General features: G+C 35.2%; 4 protein-coding genes across 4 annotated transcripts; 3 read left to right on the top strand and 1 right to left on the bottom strand.

Annotated features, from left to right (window-relative positions):
• The first annotated feature begins 688 nt into the window (after positions 1-688).
• Positions 689-5,597, top strand: LOC129800357 (xyloside xylosyltransferase 1). Its single transcript, XM_055844679.1, has 2 exons — positions 689-1,306; positions 4,309-5,597. The coding sequence occupies exons 1-2, from the start codon at positions 805-807 to the stop codon at positions 4,932-4,934; spliced, it is 1,128 nt and encodes a 375-aa protein (XP_055700654.1). The 5' UTR covers positions 689-804; the 3' UTR covers positions 4,935-5,597.
• A 2,855-nt stretch (positions 5,598-8,452) lies between these two features.
• Positions 8,453-9,825, bottom strand: LOC129800356 (otefin). Its single transcript, XM_055844678.1, has 2 exons — positions 9,700-9,825; positions 8,453-9,634 (listed from the first exon to the last, which is right to left on the bottom strand). The coding sequence occupies exon 2, from the start codon at positions 9,579-9,581 to the stop codon at positions 8,520-8,522; it is 1,062 nt and encodes a 353-aa protein (XP_055700653.1). The 5' UTR covers positions 9,582-9,634; positions 9,700-9,825; the 3' UTR covers positions 8,453-8,519.
• Positions 9,826-13,375: 3,550 nt separating this feature from the next.
• Positions 13,376-14,372, top strand: LOC129800355 (FGFR1 oncogene partner 2 homolog). The gene is made up of 2 exons (XM_055844677.1): positions 13,376-13,579; positions 13,635-14,372. Exons 1-2 carry the CDS (start codon positions 13,445-13,447, stop codon positions 14,244-14,246), a joined length of 747 nt encoding a protein of 248 aa, XP_055700652.1. The 5' UTR covers positions 13,376-13,444; the 3' UTR covers positions 14,247-14,372.
• Positions 14,373-17,679: 3,307 nt separating this feature from the next.
• Positions 17,680-18,686, top strand: LOC129800354 (FGFR1 oncogene partner 2 homolog). The gene is made up of 2 exons (XM_055844676.1): positions 17,680-17,899; positions 17,961-18,686. The coding sequence occupies exons 1-2, from the start codon at positions 17,756-17,758 to the stop codon at positions 18,585-18,587; spliced, it is 771 nt and encodes a 256-aa protein (XP_055700651.1). The 5' UTR covers positions 17,680-17,755; the 3' UTR covers positions 18,588-18,686.
• The last annotated feature ends 62 nt before the right edge of the window (positions 18,687-18,748 follow it).

Here is an 18,748-nt window from a genome sequence, read left to right as displayed (position 1 = left end):
TGACTTTTTAAAGGAAGGCGAGACGTGGAGGTGCGTGATGGTTGTTCCCATTGTATTTATAAAACAATAGCAAAAGTTCCAAGCAAGAATATCCTTGAAGGAGAAGTCAGAGGTGATGAAATTTAAATGGGATGCCAATTCGAGCCTCATGGAGAGCGACCTGTGGAAGGTGAATGAGTGTTTCCGATAGAAATAAACAAATTGATGATAAATTCTTGGTAGTCACTTCTCCATGAAAGAAAATTCCGTGTAAATATTTGGGGACATTTGAGGACGGGGAGAACTTCCGTATTTGATATTTTGGGACAGCTTTTTGTTGATTTCAATCAATGTCTCGTCCTCGTCAGGTCTATCGACTAATCTGCAGTATTCTATCTTTGATTTTTAACAATAATGTTACTAATGCTGTCTTGCTCTTGCGTCTTACATATGTATGCATGCATCATCGCAGTCGATGCACCTGACGGTCTATAAAACTGGGATCCATAGTAAAATAAATTAAATAAACAAGAATAAACAAAATAATTTTGCTAAAATTTTGCAGTTTTTAAAATCCGTTCGGCGAACGATCAAATAAAAAACCGCCAAAATATTTTCCCTCCAAAATCTCTTAGAGATAATTCCGCAAGGTGTCGCACCTGTCATGCTATCAGTCTCCCCTCCCTGCTGCTGTCAGTGCTGTCAGTAGTGGGAGCTGTCAGAAAAGTAAATAAACACCCGAAAATTTACAAAATCTCCAAAATTGCATCTTTTTGGCGCAAACGGCGTTTCTTTTTGTGGCTTAGACGGAAGCGGTGGTTGGCTATGAGCAATAGCAACAAGATATTCTTGGTGTTAATTGCAATATCCAGTGGTGCACTCATTATTCTCTATAGCAACAATGATCTCTTCTCCCGGCCCAGTATTCTCCGTGGCTTTTTCCAGTCTCAGCCCTCAGAAGCACCCCCAATGGCCGAAGTGGCTGCTCTTGTGGATCCCCAAGGAGACATTCAGCGAGTGAAGTACATTCCCAAGGGGGAGAATGCAACGGAACACAATATCTTCGTGATCTACACGAAGGAAAACTATTTGCTGAAGAGCAAGTTTGAGCTCTTCCTCAAGAGCCTTCTCAAATTCACCTCCATTGACCTGCATCTGCATATCATCACGGATGAGAAGAGTGAGACGTCTGCCGAGACGGTGCTAAAGAGCCAGATTAACAAGTACAGAAAGAGAGTCTTCTACACTCTCTACGATGTGGAGGATTTTGCCGCAAAGATCAATGATATTGTTTACGTGATGATGCCTTTCTTCAGCTCCCACGCAGGTAAGCAATACATCTATCAATTGTGTCCCTGTCCATAAAAATCTGCAATTTTGTTTACTCAGATAAGACGATTTCAGATTTCCCAAACAAATCGGAATCAGAGTTGATCATTCTGTTAGATATAGATAAATGATAAAGATTAATTATTTTTTGTTTAGCGGTTTTCTGATGAGTCTTTATTTGAAAATTAATGTTTTATTCAATTTTTTGGCAAGAATTAACAAATAATTTATTATTATTATTTTTTAATTTGATACTTTATAAAGATATAGGAAAAGATTTAGGCGAAAAGTGATGATATTTCGCACACAAAAAAATACCTAGTGTAAAGTGGGGTAATTCGGAATCATGTCTATTTTAGAATTTGGGAATTTTACCACTACTGTTTCAGACAAGGGGTAGATAAATGTGCTGTTTACAATTCACTATCGTGCCGATCTTTTGAAAAAATTGTGCCGATTTGCCGATTTCTCACGATTTTTGCCGATCTCGGGCCAGTCTGCCGAGTAAAAAGATTAGTGTTTCCAGTACAGAACAATAAGTTTACCACTGGAATTGTCTGTAGGAACTTTATGATATTACACAAGTTTCAATGAACGCTATACAGTGCCAGCTTCATTATTCAGATGATTGGGAGACAATATGACATATGTCCGCTTCGTAATCCGAATGGATTTTTTGAATTTGTTCAACGTTTCGAAAATATAATACAAGATTTTTTTTGTGGAATTAGAATAAAAGTTTTAAAGATGATTAACCCATTCCTTACCATGGTATTATACATCATACGCAAATTGAGTTTTCAGATAATTTATTCCTGGGCAACTTTAAACCGAATTGCTGTCGGGAATGGATTTAGTTCTTCAATTACTTGGGAAAAATGGTCCGACAGAGATGAAAATACATTTTGTTATTGTTTTCTTGCTTCGCGGAAGATCATGCGATTTTTTTGCTTAAAATGGCGGACGGAAAATTCGACATCCCGTAGAATTTGTTAAAATTGACCTTCATCCTCTTTCCTGATTTGAATTCTAGTTGCCAATTTATTTTATTGGGTAGTTACTCTATCTAAATCAATAGAGTTTGTAATGAATTAATGCACAGAATTTAAATTCAGTGACCGTTAAGACGTGTGTTTGACAGGGGCTCCCTGCGCCCCCATAATAGATAAAAAAAATTTCTTTTAAAAAAATTCATCTATTAATCTGTAGGAAACTAATCCCAAAATATGAACATTCCATCTCAAGTATTTCTGATACATTGACTGAATGGGTTAAAAAGACATAAATTAGAGAATTTCATTCTATTATACTTCATTTATTACACAGAAACTTCACAAGATAATTCATTTTCATAGCTGAACACACATGCATACAGGACCTCAAAATTGTGTAACCGTCAATAACTCGTTCAGATTACGCCGATCCGGATTAGAGAGCGGGCACTGTACTTCATAAAAGCGAACTGATATTTAAATTTGCCGATTCTTCGCTAAAATCGTGCCGATCTGCCGATTTTTGCTAATGAACACACCGATCTGTCGCTTTCTGGACAAATTGTGTCGAACTGTTGAATTCTTAACGAAATAATGCCGATCTTGCGATTTTGGCTCTAGATAGGCACAATTTTGCCGATCGCTGCTCACGGTTCACTCTGAGAGCCACTTATTCACCCTTTGGTTTCCGATGGCTAAAAAGAAAAAAAACACGATGAAGTACAAAACTCTACATTCGAGAGTACATCTTCATTGTTTTTTTTTGCTTTTGACATCTAAAACTGTTAATAATAATAATAATGCTAGCACAACATTCCATGAAGGAACTAGGCCTTCCCGCAAGGGGATTTCTAGACATGCATTATTATTTTTTCTTGTACGGGATGAGGTTGTCAGTCCCATGCCCGTGGAATCAAGTGCAGTGAAACTCACTGGATGCAATCCGAACACGTTTAACGCCAGACAAATTCCTGGTGACCTAAAGGGGATTCGAACCCGGGACACTTGATCTAAAACTGATAGGAAATCTTAATATTCCAAATTAGACTAGATTCCAAATTACCCCATCTTGCCCTACTAGGGGAAAACTTGAGGTTTCGAACACTTCATATTTTCCCATATTGCTTTAATTAATTTTCCTAACCCATCTGGTAACTCAAGTAATTAATGCAATCAAGGTTCCCAGTTAAGTGAAATACCTATTTCTATAGGGTTTCCCAAATGAGTTGCTAGATTCCAAAACGTATCCCGTGAGATTTCCGGGATCTAATCTGCTTTTGAGTTTTGTCAGACAAAGCTTTCCGGAATCATCTTTATATTATCCGTAGGTTTCTCAAAGTTTCTGTAGATTTTCCGCATGTTTCTTAGAAAGCCATGTCTTTCTCAGTGTTCCTAATGGGTTTGCGCGATCTGCTATTTTTAGAAGTACCACGCGAGTTCACAAGAGTACCTAATGGGTTTTCTGGGTCCTCTGCCAGTTTTCTCGCGGGTTTATATGTGTTTTCTGTATGTTCCCAGGATTCTCTGTAGATTTCCTCATGGGTTTCCTATAGGTTTCCCAATCAATAGAGGGATTCTGTAAGAGTATGACATTGTCATATGTCAAATTTATTTTTTTCTTACGTGGTAAATTCTGAAAAACTAAAAAAAAATCCAACTCATATCAGTGAAAGAGCTTCGTGCAGCTTCTTGTAATGGCTACATAGGCTACATTGTCCCTGAGCTTTAATGTTGTCCTGTCCCTGAATTTACCACGAGAATTTGTCATATGACATTGTCATATCGTTAGAGAATTCACCTACAGGATGGTCTTATTTTCCCAAAATGAATTGTACCTCTGTGCCTATTGTCAATGAACGAATAGAGTTACCAGTCATAAAACCAATCAGACGAATTTATGTAAAAACTATGACCAACAGAAAACCCTTAGATTCAATATGGCGGCATTTTCAAAGCAAATCATGTTTTGCATGCCGTTCGAAACATTTTGAACAAACTTCTTTTTCAGGATCCTATTACAGCGACGCTCTCTTTTTCCTATCATTGGGTCTTCATCGAATTGTGGATCCCAAAATGAACCAGGCCATCCTCATAGACTGCGATGTTGTGTTCCGAACAGACGTCAAGCTTCTCTTTGAGCAATTCCGAAAGTTCTCCTCGGAGAACCTATTTGGCCTAGCTCCCGAACTTACACCCGTCTATCGGCATATCCTCTACAAATATCGAGCCACATATCCCAAAAGTAATTTTGGCAATCCCTACTACCCTCCAGCTGCGTCCTCGAGAAGGAAGGTGCAGAAATGGGGCTATCCGGGTCTAAATAGCGGAGTTGTGATGCTTCAATTCGATCGAATTCGATCTTCGAAGCTGTATGCGGAATCTCTGAAATTCGACAATGTCAAACATCTTACAGATAAGTATTCGTTCAAGGGCCATCTGGGAGATCAGGATTTCTTCACACTGCTGGGATATGAGTTTCCAGCCCTGATATATCGTCTGGATTGCATTTGGAACCGACAGTTGTGTACATGGTGGAAGGAACACGGATACAGTGATGTCTTTGATCATTTCTTCCACTGTGAAGGTAAGGTCAAACTCTATCATGGGAACTGCAATACCAGAGTGCCCGAGTGATAAAGGCATTTATTTTCAAGACAATATTACGCCTTCACGCGCGCTGCCCTAATCATTTCTCTCTCTCACAATTGTGATAATTTGACGTAGAGTATTTTATGTCCTGTTTCTCTACTCCCCCCTGAAAATGTCTCAAGTGTCTTCCCATTCTCCGTGAATGTGACACGCGGAAGAAATGTGCAATTGCCGATATCGAATGAGAATTTCAAAAATTCTCGAGTATTTATCAAAAATAGAACTGTAGAGTAGAGAGTGAAATATTTCATAAAAGCACCATTTGAACACTTTGCAATATCAAACGGCAATATCATTTAAAAAAGTATTATTAGATTTTAGTAGTTTTTTATTCTTTTAGTTTGATAAGTAAATGCCTAATGGAAATTTTAATGTGGTTTCAAAAGAGATTGCAATACATCTCTGATTTTCAAGAAAATCAAAATTTATTCATTAAATATTAAAATTCTCTTTAAATTATATTCATGGTGCAATTTTCAACAATGCTTAGCATGTGAAAAAAATCAAAAAAAGTAAGTTTTTTTAGATTAGGTTTATTATATTATTAAACCCAATGATACGATTTGTTTGAAGAAGAATGACATACCTAACCTCGAAAAAAGAACATTTTTAACAGATAAAATCATATAAAACATTAAATTTTCTAAATAATTCAGGATTTTTTTTTAATTTATAAAACTCAGAATATTTTAAATGAAATGCTCGGAATCTGTCATTTTTTGACTAATTTACAATTTAAAAAAAATAAATTAAAAACATTTGCTCAATGAGGTTTGGTTGAAATATAACCTCAAAATACTTAACCTGGATATAATTTCTTTATATATAAAAAAGAAGTTCGATAAAAAAACATCTTCTTTGGTTATATTTTGATAGCACGGGCAGCTAACAACCGGTAATCTAACTATGTAACATTTGATGGTACAAGAAAACCAAAGATACTTTGAGGTTATATCCCGATGTCTCAGAGAAGTGGAATATTCTGATCATCATTTTTCTTGTTTACAAGATTTCTGTAAACAAATTTACCGAGCTTATAACAAAAAATGTGCTTAAATTGTTGAACTTTTGTGGATTTGCTTTCCTAAATGTATTTTGACTTCGAGATTGGACCGACCAGGCTCATAACAACCTTTCATTATAAAGGAACTTCACGATTTTTGAGATGTAATTAAATCTTTTTTAAGAGGCAATTTTAAATTGTGACGAATAGCTCCGAACTTAATCAGAGATCTATTTCCCTAAATAAAGAAAGACAACTTTAGAGAATGCATAAATGTAATTCATTGTTAAAGAAGTGGAATTTGTTGCGGAAGTTAATATAATACGATAATATTGAGGAAATACCGGAGAAAATGGTTCTAATTCAGATTCCACGCAAAACTTTCTTCACATAACCTCAAATTTTACATTTCGAATTCAACCGTCGGTCGTTCAAATTTGAGGAACTTTACTATATTTCAAAAGAGACTTAAGATAGTTTAACATTAATGATTAAAAGACAATTTGAAGTTACTAAAATTTTTCCTGAGATTAAATTAGTTAGATGACAAGAGGGTTAAGCAGAATTTGACGTTATAACTTAACCCTTAATGTTAGCGTTATATCGCTCCTTGGAAATTACAAGGAGCCAACTCACTTTTTGGCGATTTTGATGTTTTAATGCACTCAGACAGAGAATTTAATAAAATTCCAGATGATATGAGTCATTAAATTTCGTTATTAGAAAAGTTTTTCAAAATTTTACTCTTTATGATTGCTTGCGCGGTTTGGTTTGAAATAAAGGGGCACAAAATATATTTATCGTTCAAATTTTTGTGAAACAAGGGACTAACTCAAGTAAGTTGATCCCGTGTCATTCTAATTTCATGAGAATTTGCGCATCATTTAGAATGACAAAGAGCTAACTCATAAAAAAACATATTTTGAAAGGTAAAAATATGTATGTTTCGATGTTTATAATAATGCTCATACAAATAGAAAAGAATTAAATTGTTTTTATTAACATACTTAATTCAGATAATTATTCATACAAAGCTGAATCTTTCATGCTGTCTCCTGAAAAATCGCTCAGATTGAGTTGGCCCCTTGTAATTTCCAAGGAGCGATATATTTCTAGGTTATGAAGTTTCTAACCTAAAAATAATTATCAAAACCATTTGAAAATGTCGTTTTTACTCCCTGATTCTCTTATTTGTTAAAGAAGTTGTTCCAAATCTAGAATTTAAGCTTTAAGTAAGATATTACCATGGAAAAATAATCTTCTTTCAAATTTTATTTTAATATAGAATTTTCAAATAATTTGAAAGTCTGCAATTATTTTTCTTGTAACTATTTAAACCTGAATTTTCAGGTAAATTATTGGGTTTTTTTTTCTGAAAGCATTTCTAAGGCTTTTGGAATTTCCAATAATTTTTTGAAGGTTATGTTCATAATAACCTCATTTTGCTATTCAAAAAATACAGTAGATTCTTTTTCAATCGGGCGCAAAATTTTGTTGACAATTTTCACGTTTGATTTTAAAGCAAATTTGTTCAAATTCTCTGTAGTTCTTCTTGTTTTATCGTGATTCTTTATACAGTAGACTCTCTAAAATTCGGGCATATAGGACCGAAATGTCAGCCGAATTAGACAGAAATTCGGGCGACATGTGCATATAGATATTGAGTTTACACACTGATATATATCGTAAATTACATGAAAATCCCTCAATAATGCAAAATCACATCAAAACTAAGACAAACCATGCTAAATTTGAGCATATTTGATTCATTTGATAATCATAATCAAACTTGAAAAATGACAACAAACTTTTTTCAAATGTAACCGCTGCCCGAATTGAAAAGTAGCCCGATCTTAAAAGAGCCGAATTTGCGAGAGTCTACTGTAATTGAGCGCTTTTTGTGGAATTTACAATGATTTTGATGCCTAAATTTCTCGATAATTTGGATGACATTTTGCTTAAAGGCCACATTGGCTCACACATTGGGAGCAATTTTCATCAAAAATTGCATTTTTGACAGAATTTTGACGTTTCTGCCTACAGCACTGCAGCCAATTTCCTTCAAAAAAGCAATTTTTGACGAAAATTGTTCTCAATGAGTAGACACCTTAATGCCCGATTGAGAGAGAGTCTACTGTAAAAGAATCAGGCACATGAAAAGTATATTTGCAAGTAATTCTTGCGCAATGGCCTAAAAATATCAGAGTGACTCATTCTCATTGCAATTTCATCATTATCTTCAATCTTGAGAAAATTATTGTGCAATCTGGGCTCTCTTTTGGAAGCCCTTTGGAACATGCCATTATTTGTGATAAAAGACAAATAAACATTCCCTGACTCATAACATTCCTTGGTAAATGCAAATGCGATGCCAAAATGAAATATTTCACTCAAGATAAAAATCTAAGGAGGAAAATATATCAAAAAAAAATGCTTGCGTTAGAGAATTTCTTATGCGAGACCATATCCGATTGAAAAGAAAAGAAAATATAGATGATAATTAAATGAACTTGAATGTTTTATTTATTAAAAAAAAAGATCAATTCCATTAAGAAAAAAAATACAATTTAGTAGAGGAAAAGAACAAAAAGAAAGATAACAAGGAGAATGGCTGCGAAAATTAAAAGATTCCTTTTTAGATTGAATTTCCTGTCCAGTGCATTGAAGACTGCCACAATTGAGGCTGAGATTGAGTTGTCGGCCTTGGCGGATGGCACAGTTAGGGAATCCGTTCGGTAGAGAGAACTTCCGGAGTCGAGTTTTTGATGTTTGAGCTGAGACAAACGGCGAGTGAATTCACTCAAATAGGGCGCCTCAAATTCCTCCTGGGGCTCAGTTTCTCGCAATTTGGAGGCATAGGGAGACGAGAGGGTGGAGTATCTGCCGTCGTAGGGGCTGTAGGTTGATGTGGAGCTACGCAAGGTTGAATAACTGCCCAGAGTTCGGCGTTCCAGGTCAGAACTGAACTTACTTGCCGATGGAGGGCGATAGTGAAGCTGAGTGTAGGGTCGTGGATCTTCTGGTGGCTCATCCACCTCCATAGCTTCAGATTCCTCCTCCTCGGGAGACTCCTTGACTGACTCAATGACCTGCTTGTAGGATGTTGTGACGACGTCGCTCCTGGAGAGAGATGGCGATTTTGACTTGGAACGCCTCGGTGGACGCTGTGTCAGGATCTCTTCGGCCTCCTCGTCGCTGTCCTCGATGATTTCATACACAGCTGGAGGCACAGCAACTCTCGTGGGAGGCGGAACCTCGACAGATGAAGTTGGAGTGATGCGTCCGGAACGACGTTGTGGTTTGGAAATTGGTTGAGGGACTTTTTCTTCTTTCCGGGGAACAATTGAAGGTGCCAATGTGGCTCTCCGGTTGACCTCAACCTTTGCCTTCGGCTTAGCCTTGGCCACTTCCGGCTCAGAGGCTACTTCCTCGTCCGAAGAGTACTTCACGACAGCAATTGTCTCCCGGCGAGTTTTGGCTTTGGCCTCACTCACATGATTCCGGATGCGTTTGATTAGTACTTTCCGGGTGGTGTCTGTCACTGGCATCTTGGGCAGACCCAATTCCAACATTCGACGGTGGAGTTCATCATTAGTGAGGGACTCCAAATTATCAGACTCCGATGACATTTTCTAACCTCAATCAACAGCACGCTCAATCGTCAAAGCTGAAACCGCAAAAACTACAAGAGAAAAAAGAAATCCTTTACACTTCCAGGAAATAATGGAATTTTCCTACAATTCTCACCACAATATTATGCACTGGATTGGTTTTTCAGAGCGTTTTGCGGCACTTAAATCACAAGCTTGGCACAACACACAACGGACAAAAATGCTTTTTTGAAACCCCGCGGCGCTACAATCGCCAAAGGGAAAATTAATTTCGCGCCAGCATGCATGCCAGTAATGCCAGTTTTCTGCTTTCTCTGGGGCCGTATCCTCCAAATGAGAGTTTGATTTTGTGGGAAAAGCCAACTCTCCGTGTGGAACTCGCCTATTTGTTATCCACGAAATTTTCGATTGGAAATTTTCTCATGAAAAACCGGAGAGAATTCTCGAGTGGTATTCTCGGTGAGAGTTTGATTACAGTAGACTCTCGCAAATTCGGCTGATCGGGCTACTTTTTAATTCGGGCAGCAGTTAAATTTGAAAAAAGTTTGTTGACATTTTTCAAGTTTGATTATGATTATCAAATGAAGCAAAATATGCTCAAATTTGGCATGATTTGTCTTAGTTTTGATGTGTTTTTGCATTATTGAGGGATTTTCATGCAATTTACGTTATATATGAGTGTGTAAACTCAATATCTATATGCACATGAATAAAAAAATCGTTGCATTTCAAAAACTTTGTCGCCCGAATTTCTGTGGAATTCGGCTGACATTTCGGTCCCATATGCCCGAATTTGAGAGAGTCTACTGTAATTTACATAGGAAATAAGCAAATAAATTAAAATATCGCGTTTTTTTTTTTATTTTAAATGGTTTTTAAATGATTATTTCACTTAATAATAATAATAACTGTGCAGGAATTTCCAACTTTTTTCTTATTATCTCTTATTAGGGTAAATGGTGGAAAGCGAGACACTTAAGAAAAAATTCAATTTCAAATGCATTTTTAAAATGAATAAATAATTATTTTTTTTACCATTTTTTGTATCATGGGATTCTTTGACAAATATTTTAACAGAATCTTAACAGTTTTTATTAAATATTGCAACCAAATAATCGGAAAATTCACGGAAATTAAAAAATAACACATTTTGAAAAGATGGACAAAATTTTGGAAAGTTGGACATAATGATATTAATGACAAAATATCATACAAAATATGTAGAAAATCAAATGTTGAGTGTTTTCTCTGTATACTTGCACATTTGATGGTTATGCTAATCTCTCCTTTATGTCCGGGTAACAGTTGAGGAACGCTAATTACCAAGAACTTCCTGGACGTCCAACCAAAAAGAGGTTCTGTAAATTTCACAGACGCCTCGCGCTGTCCAGCAGTTTTATAAATTTTATATTTTTAAAAGCGGATGCAATTTTTAGCACATTTCAATTCTCCATCCACCCAAATCCTTTTCCACTTGCTTTGGGAGTCTTGTAAAGCCTCCTATTTGTCTTTCTACAGGAGTTTTTGCGATATTTACTATCCATTCTGTCAGAAAAAGTGGTCTTCGGAATCTGGAAATCTTCGCTTCGCAGCCTTTTCCAGGAGATTTTCTCCTTATCAGCTGCTAATTGCTGTTGCAACTATTTCTCTGGGTACTTAAGGATCTTTGTCATCCTTGTTAACATGATTTCACTGCACAAAACCACCAAATTCATTCACAAAATCAACTTGTCCAAGATTTCACAAAACTTGTTTTGAATGTAACACGAAATTAAATCACTTTTCTATCCTTTTTAAATATAATATTTCACAAATATTTTTTATTCACCTTTTAAATGGATGTATGTCCTTCGATATTCACTGCGGACTTAACAATATTAAACAACTTATGCCGAAAAATCAAACAAAACACTTTGATATTTTCCTAGAAACTTCCATAAGAAACAGAGAAAATGACAACTACCGTGTCAAGGTTATGAATATCACGCATGCAATACATTTTTTAAATTCTTCTTGCAAGTCACCCTTTGATTGTTTAATAACGACTTTTGCATTTTTAGCTTCTCAAATAATCATAAAATTAGGTTTAATAATCTTTTTATCGAAAATTGAAATATTTAATTGATTTATTATCAAGTTTTTAAGGAGGTGTCTCACATTCCACACTGCTTTGTCCAACTTTCCAAACTGTCTCGCTTTAGGCCAATTACCCTATGTATTTTTCTATTGTTTGAGATTGATACCAATCATTTTCCAAATTGTTTATTATTTTAATATTATTTTATTTCAGCTCGCGTGAATAAGCAAACGGTTGTGGCCATTTAATGATTAGATCTTTGAATAACCTATTTATATTCTTAATAAATACAAAATTGAACAGATTTTAGCAGTTTATTTGGCCGCAAACTCTTTAAAACTCTTAATTTTTGTTTTAACTAAAACCGGAGAAAAAAGATCACATAATTTTTAGGGAGTTTATCATGAAAAATGTCTTTTTTAGTAAGTTGAAAATGTTAGATCTCAAGAGTCTACAAAACAAATATTTTAATTTTAAACAAATATTTTTTTATTTTTTATATGTACGTGTTTCTTCTTAAATTAGAAAAAAATATATTGAGTGAGATTCTTAATAATTTGCATCTATATTATCCTTTTTTATTCGACATACAATCTAAGAAAAATTGTTACTTCTCTATTGAAAAACTAATTACAATATTTGAAACTCTTTTCTTTAGGTTAATAAAGTCTTTATTTGAGAAAATTCCTTCAAATACTCCACGTAAAATAGAAAATAAAACGGATAATGTCTAGAATTTTCCGAGAAAAACATATATCAATTTTGAATTTTACTCTTGAGTGATTGTATGTATATCAGTATCTTATAAATTTCAAATTTTCAACGATTTTTCTTTTTTTCTCAAATTGACTATAGTTCTTATAGAGATAAAACTGAATTCTGAAATAATTCTGTAATAATCGAAAAATCAAAAAATCCTCGAACTGTCATTAAAATAGCGGAAGTTCGAAATGATTATCAAACATTGCGAAACTATCATGAACATTTGTCGAGGTTCTCGTTCTCGTTACAAAAATACTCGTCAAATCCGAAAACAATACCTAAGAAAACTTTCCTTGGCGAAAACTCGTAACCTTCATAACATTTAATATGCCTTGTCACTTGAAAATTGGTTTGAAAAATCACAAAAAATACAAGAAAATGAGAAAATATTAAAGATAATTCTTGTCAAATTACTTAAAAAAAAAAAAAAGAAAAATTAAATGGTATAATTGCTATAATTGGCTTTTTGTTACAAAAACCTCTGAAAACTCACTTTAGCATTATTTGACAATTTTGTACAAAACCACAAGAAAATGAGAAAATCTATATACGTATAAATACGTATTTATAATTGAATTAGCATAAGTGCAAAGGGCTTTTTTTTAAGTTTTTTTTTACTGTAGTAAAATATTAAAAAGAGAAATTTGGAAAAAATTCCGGTGCAGTCATTTAAGTGTTAAGAGGAGTCGCGATGAATAAATCAAAGCTTATAACAATGTTATTTAATTGTTTATTCATTAATTTAATTTATAATTACTTCTGTATTCCGTTTTTTTTTTGTGACCAAAAACAACGCGCGAAATGTCAAAAAACAATTTCCACAAAAAGTTCCACACGAAAATCTCACGCTTCTCTCCGATATTCGTGGATACGGGAGAGCAGGCAGGTGAGAAAAATAGGAGAAAACGTCACGGAGAGAAACTCGCGTAAAATCTTCTCTCACAAATCTCTCTTGTCTGCTGTGACAATTCAAAACAAAAAAAAGGTGTGGATAAAAAAAAAGGTAAACAGAGTGTTCTTATCGAGCAAAAATCCTCCCAAAATGTCCATAACCCTGGAACAGATAATCCAGGATGCGAAGCATGCAGCCAATCGTTTAAGTGAACAGAGCAAATTCGCATCAAGTCTGTATTTCAAGTGTTTAGTGGTCAATGAGAAACTGGAAACTATGAGAATGGTAAACATTGGACTTCTGACCCAATTTATCGCTTAATTAATGATGTCCTGAACAGCTCCAGGATGACACAGAGGCACTGAACAGAGTAGCCAGAGGAGGACACACCAACGCTGAACTCGTAATGGTTATCAATCAGGAGATTCGAGAAAATCCTCACATGAGAGAGATTCAGCAGGAAAACAGGGAACTCAAAGCATGCCTGGAAGACTATCAGAGGACAATGGAGCAAATAATGACTAAGTATCGTGAGCATACTCAGCGGAAGGTACTGAGCAATAAACTAGACTTGCCGGACGTGAATTTCCTGCAGCAGAAGGATGAGATCATCAAGCAGCAGAATGAGAAGATCCTGGAGATGGCTGCTGTGATGCAGAGAGCAGCTTCAATGGATGAGGATCAAATTCACAGGGAGACAGAAGGACTCATTCGACTCGTGAGGGAAAATGAGGGACTCAGAGAACTCCTGCAAATCTCCAGACAATTTGGTTCCATCAATTACGGCTCTGACGGCTATAAAGTCGAGAAGTCTATTCAGACCAGTGACCTATCAGATGATGATGAGACGCAAGACAGGACAATTGAGGAGAAAAAGGACGCAGATAGTGAGAAAGCCCTAGAAAATCTTGCCAATCCGGAACATCCTGAAGCCAAAGAATCTCAAAAGTAAATCCAATATTCCCTCCACACCCATCCAGCCGCTATTTATTTAAAGTAAAATCTTCTGTACGGACATTTCTTACAGTATCCTCGAGTATTTACTCTCAAATTGTAAAATAAAGTATTCAAAATCATGCGTTAATTGCCTTTTGCCTTTGAAAAAAAAAAATACAAAAAGTAATTCTACTAATTTCCCAGCAGCCAATGCATACCTTACGTATTGTTCATCTGTAAGGAGTTGTGTAACGCTTTTCAATACTAAATATTTCATCGGTTACATCACTAAAGTTTTAATTTTAATGACCAAATATTTGTTAATTATTTTTTTGTTTACAGTAGACTCTCAAATTCGGGCATTTGTGACCGAAATGTCACCCGAATTAGAGAGAAATTCGGGCATGAAGTTGTTTGAAATTCAACGATTTTTTGTTTACCTGCCTGCATGCTCATATTAAGTTTACATGGTCATATTGACTGTAAATTTCATGAAAACCCCTTAATAATGCAAAATAACATCACAAATGAGATAAAGCATGGCAAATTTGAGCATATTTGCTTCATTTGATAATCATAATCGAACTTGAAAAATGTCAAAAAACTTTTTTCAAATTTAACTGCTGTCCGAATTAAAAAGTAGCGTGATGTTAAAGGAGCCGAATTAGCGAGAGTCTACTGTACTAGATACTTGATGACAAAAATTTGAACACCAAATATTTATATTGTTGAAGCAAAAAAGCTCGCCATAAGCAACAAAGGATCTGCTTTGACAAAATTCCCACTCTTTCGAGACAATAGTCTCCTTTCCAGGACCTGGAACTCTGAGGGTGATGAATACAACTGTCAAGCTAGTAGAGAAAGGAAGAAGAAGAACTTGAGGATAGTCTGGACTCTGGAGCCCACCCCAGTTTATTTGTTCACAAGCCGGTAACCGGTCCATTGCCCAATTAAATAATTAGTTAATTCGCATTGCCCCCACAGTATGAAGACTTAAAATCCTATGCTAAGTGACCTCGATTATTGGTTCTGAAATGCAAAGTTTCTCATTCAGCTGAACAGCCACCGACGACTATGCTCTTTAACTCTTTCCGGACCACATCATATCCAGCGAACGAATTTCAGTAAAACTTACTCTATTGTAACTCTTACTGATCAAATATGATACTTTTGCAAAAAAAGAATTATTTCGCCTCTGGAAAATTGGAAAACTCATGGGTACACTCGTCCCCAAAAGAATGAAAAGGAGACAAACTTCAATTTTTCCAAAGTCAATAATATCGATTTTGTGAATTATTTTTCCGTGTCAAAGGACTCCTTTACGATGTTGATCACTAAACCAAGAAGAATTATTGACCAATATTTTCTGGGATGTCTAGGAAGTGGTAAAAAAACACCAAATTTTGGCTTGACAACAGATTCCTCATAAAATTTCACACAAAAGCGTTTTAAAATACATTTCTCTCCACACGATGTTCTTGTAGAACAATTTCGTCACTTGAAAGTTGGCATGGAAAGCCCCCGCATCGCAAGATGCAGGTGATAAAGAACAAACACACAAGTGGGGAGTAGTTTGGACTACCCCACTGTCACACAGAACGTCAAAGTTGAAAGTAGGTTCAAAATAAATAATAAATAATTTGTAAAAATTAAATAATGTAGACAGAGCTTAAATTTCCCGCCTTATAGCAATAAATGCTTTGCTAAGGCAATCCTAAATATTAGGGACGCAAGGTCTTCTTTCTAGGCCAGCGCCTCTGGTGATGATGGAGACGACTGTATTAGTTTAGTCTTTAGTCGATTGTACGATCTCAGTGAGTACGGACGTGAGTTCGTCTTGAGTCGTACAACTGATAGGACATAATGCGGAGAGCTCGCGACAGTCTGAAGCCCACACCAGTCGATGATTGCATAACCAGGTTGCCTTTTAAATATCATAGATTTAAGAGTAGATATTGCTTCGCCCCCTATAATAATAAGTATAAGACCTACCACCATTGTTGTAGAATGGTATTGTAAACAAAAATTAACTGTAAATTCATTTCATGCTTTGTTTTTTTCCGAATTCCTATTGGAATTTTAATAATAATAATAATAATAATATTGCACACTTTTATTATCCTGTGATGTTTTTGTTTAATATGTGAAGTACAGTAGACTCTTGCTTAATCGGCTCTTTTTCAATCGGGCGAAAAATTTTGTTGACAATTTTCACGTTTAATTATGAAGCTAATTTGCTCAAATTCGCCGTAGTTCTTCTTATTTTATCGTGATTTTTTATAATTGAACGCTTTTTGTGGAATTTACAAATGCTTTGACGCCCAAATCTATCGATAAATCGGATGACATTTTGCCCCAAATGCCCAATAGAGAGAGAATTTATTGTATAATAGCATAGAATTCTTTAATTATGTCTTTTTAATCTTCTTTAAAACTTTTATTCTAATTTTACAAAAAAAATCTTATATTATATTTTCGAGACGTTGAACAAATTCAAAAAATCCATCCAGATTACGAAGTGGACCTCTGTCATATTGTTTCTCAATCATCAGGTTTACAAAGCGAGTACTGTTTTATTAAATTAGTCTTTGTCTTTGAGCCTCTCTATATATAGTCGAGGTAGAATGTATTTGCAATTTATACACGAGATTTTATAAATTTGAACTTCGCTGAGAAATAAATTCCATATCAAATTTTCTAAAAAAAAAAAAAAATGAAATGCACAAATTACAAGAATTAAAAAATTCACAGGAAAATTTATGGATATGGTCATGGTAGATTTTTTTCAATACGTTAGTAAAAAGAAAATTCAATGGAGATTGGGTTGCTGTTACGGCGTTATCACACTTGCACATTAAAATTTTAATGTGATTCACATTAATTGTCGCTTGTGAGCGTCCAAATATGTTATTTGTGTCTTTGAGTCACTTAATATTTGGGGTTTTTCTATTTATTGATAAAAAAGTGGACTTGGCCTGCAAAAATAAGTTTAAATTTACCTAAAGCACAAATATTTTTCACATTAAAATATTAAAGAGAAAATCGCATTAATTTTTCGCATTAATGCAATAAATTAATTTATATCAAATTTTGCGGGCTAAGTGTACCTTTTTATCAACAAATAGATCAAATTTTGAATATAAAATGATTCAAACACACAAATTACACAATTGGACTCTCACCAGCGACAATTAATGTGAATCATATTAAAATTTTAATGTGCAAGTGTGATAACACAGTTAAGAAAATCTGTAAAAATTTACTTTTGCATTTTTTCAATTTATAAAAAGAAAATGAATAATAACAATAGAATGGAAAAATATTTGAAAATGAATTTATGAGTTCTAAAACTGCTGTAAAAGGTCTTTCTATGAAAAACTTTGTTAACAGTGTAACATTATATTTTCACCTTAGTTTTTGCCTCATGGTCAGCCGGGTTGATAGAACTTTCATGCGAGTTCCATGACAAATCTGCCAAGATTTTTGCAGTGTTTTTGTTTTCCTTGGTATTTTAATTAAAAAACCATGTCCATAACTCTGGAACAGGTCATCCTGGATGCTAAATTGGCTGCCAACCGCATAAATGACGAGAGTAAATTGGAAGCATATCTGAGAAATCTGCATTTCAAATGTTATCGCCTTAACAAAAAGTTGGAATCAAAGAGAATGGTGAGTCTCCCTAATGACCCAATTTTTGGGAAGTGATTTATAATGTTATCTTCCTGGACAGCCCCAGAGTGATGACACTGAAGCCTTGGATCGCGTGGCCAGAGGAGCACAGAACAATACGGATATTGTGAGAATAATCAACCAGGAAAATCGAGAGAATCTCTACATGAGAGAGATTCAGCAGGAAAACAGAGAACTCAAAGCATGTCTGGAAGACTATCAGAGGACAATGGAGCACATTATGACTAAGTATCGTGAGCATACTCAGCGGAAAGTGCTGAGCAATAAACTAGACTTGCCGGATGTGAATTTTCTGCAGCAGAAAGATGAGATCATCAAGCAGCAGAATGAGAAGATCCTGGAGATGGCTGCTGTGATGCAGAGAGCAGCTTCAATGGATGAGGATCAAATCCACAGAGAGACAGAAGGACTTATTCGACTCGTGAGGGAAAATGAGGGACTCAGAGAACTCCTGCAAATCTCCAGACAATTTGGTTCCATCAATTACGGCTCAGACGGCTTTAAAGTCGAGAAGTCTATTCAGACCAGTGACCTATCAGATGATGATGAGACGCAAGATAGGACTGTGGAAGAGAAAAAGGACGCAGATAATGAGAAAACCCTGAAAAAATCTGAAAAACCTGAAGAAACATCCAAGGAGCTCGTTGCAAAAGAATCCTCAGAGTAAAAAAGGCTTTTTCCTCCACACTAATCCAGCATTTATTTATTTTTTACATTTTTCTGTATTGCTTCTGCACTGACCCTTGGAATAAAATATTTAAAATTAGTAAATGAATTCTGAGAATAAGGAAAATTGGAAAATTTTCTCTCCTTTTTGGTTTCCCGCTG

The sequence above is a fragment of the Phlebotomus papatasi genome, chromosome 2 (genome assembly GCF_024763615.1).
Source record: "Phlebotomus papatasi isolate M1 chromosome 2, Ppap_2.1, whole genome shotgun sequence".
Classification (NCBI taxonomy): Eukaryota; Metazoa; Arthropoda; class Insecta; order Diptera; family Psychodidae; genus Phlebotomus; species Phlebotomus papatasi.
The sequence above is the reverse complement of the archived record's forward strand: the minus strand, read 5'-3'. Positions and strand labels throughout refer to the sequence as shown.

Coding starts and splice junctions, on each gene's coding strand:
- LOC129800357 (XM_055844679.1), top strand. CDS start 805: ATGAGCAATAGCAACAAGATATTCTTGGTGTTAATTGCAATATCCAGT. Junction 1,307..4,308: donor TTTCTTCAGCTCCCACGCAG/GTAAGCAATACA, acceptor CTTCTTTTTCAG/GATCCTATTACAGCGACGCT.
- LOC129800356 (XM_055844678.1), bottom strand. CDS start 9,581: ATGTCATCGGAGTCTGATAATTTGGAGTCCCTCACTAATGATGAACTC.
- LOC129800355 (XM_055844677.1), top strand. CDS start 13,445: ATGTCCATAACCCTGGAACAGATAATCCAGGATGCGAAGCATGCAGCC. Junction 13,580..13,634: donor AACTGGAAACTATGAGAATG/GTAAACATTGGA, acceptor TGTCCTGAACAG/CTCCAGGATGACACAGAGGC.
- LOC129800354 (XM_055844676.1), top strand. CDS start 17,756: ATGTCCATAACTCTGGAACAGGTCATCCTGGATGCTAAATTGGCTGCC. Junction 17,900..17,960: donor AGTTGGAATCAAAGAGAATG/GTGAGTCTCCCT, acceptor CTTCCTGGACAG/CCCCAGAGTGATGACACTGA.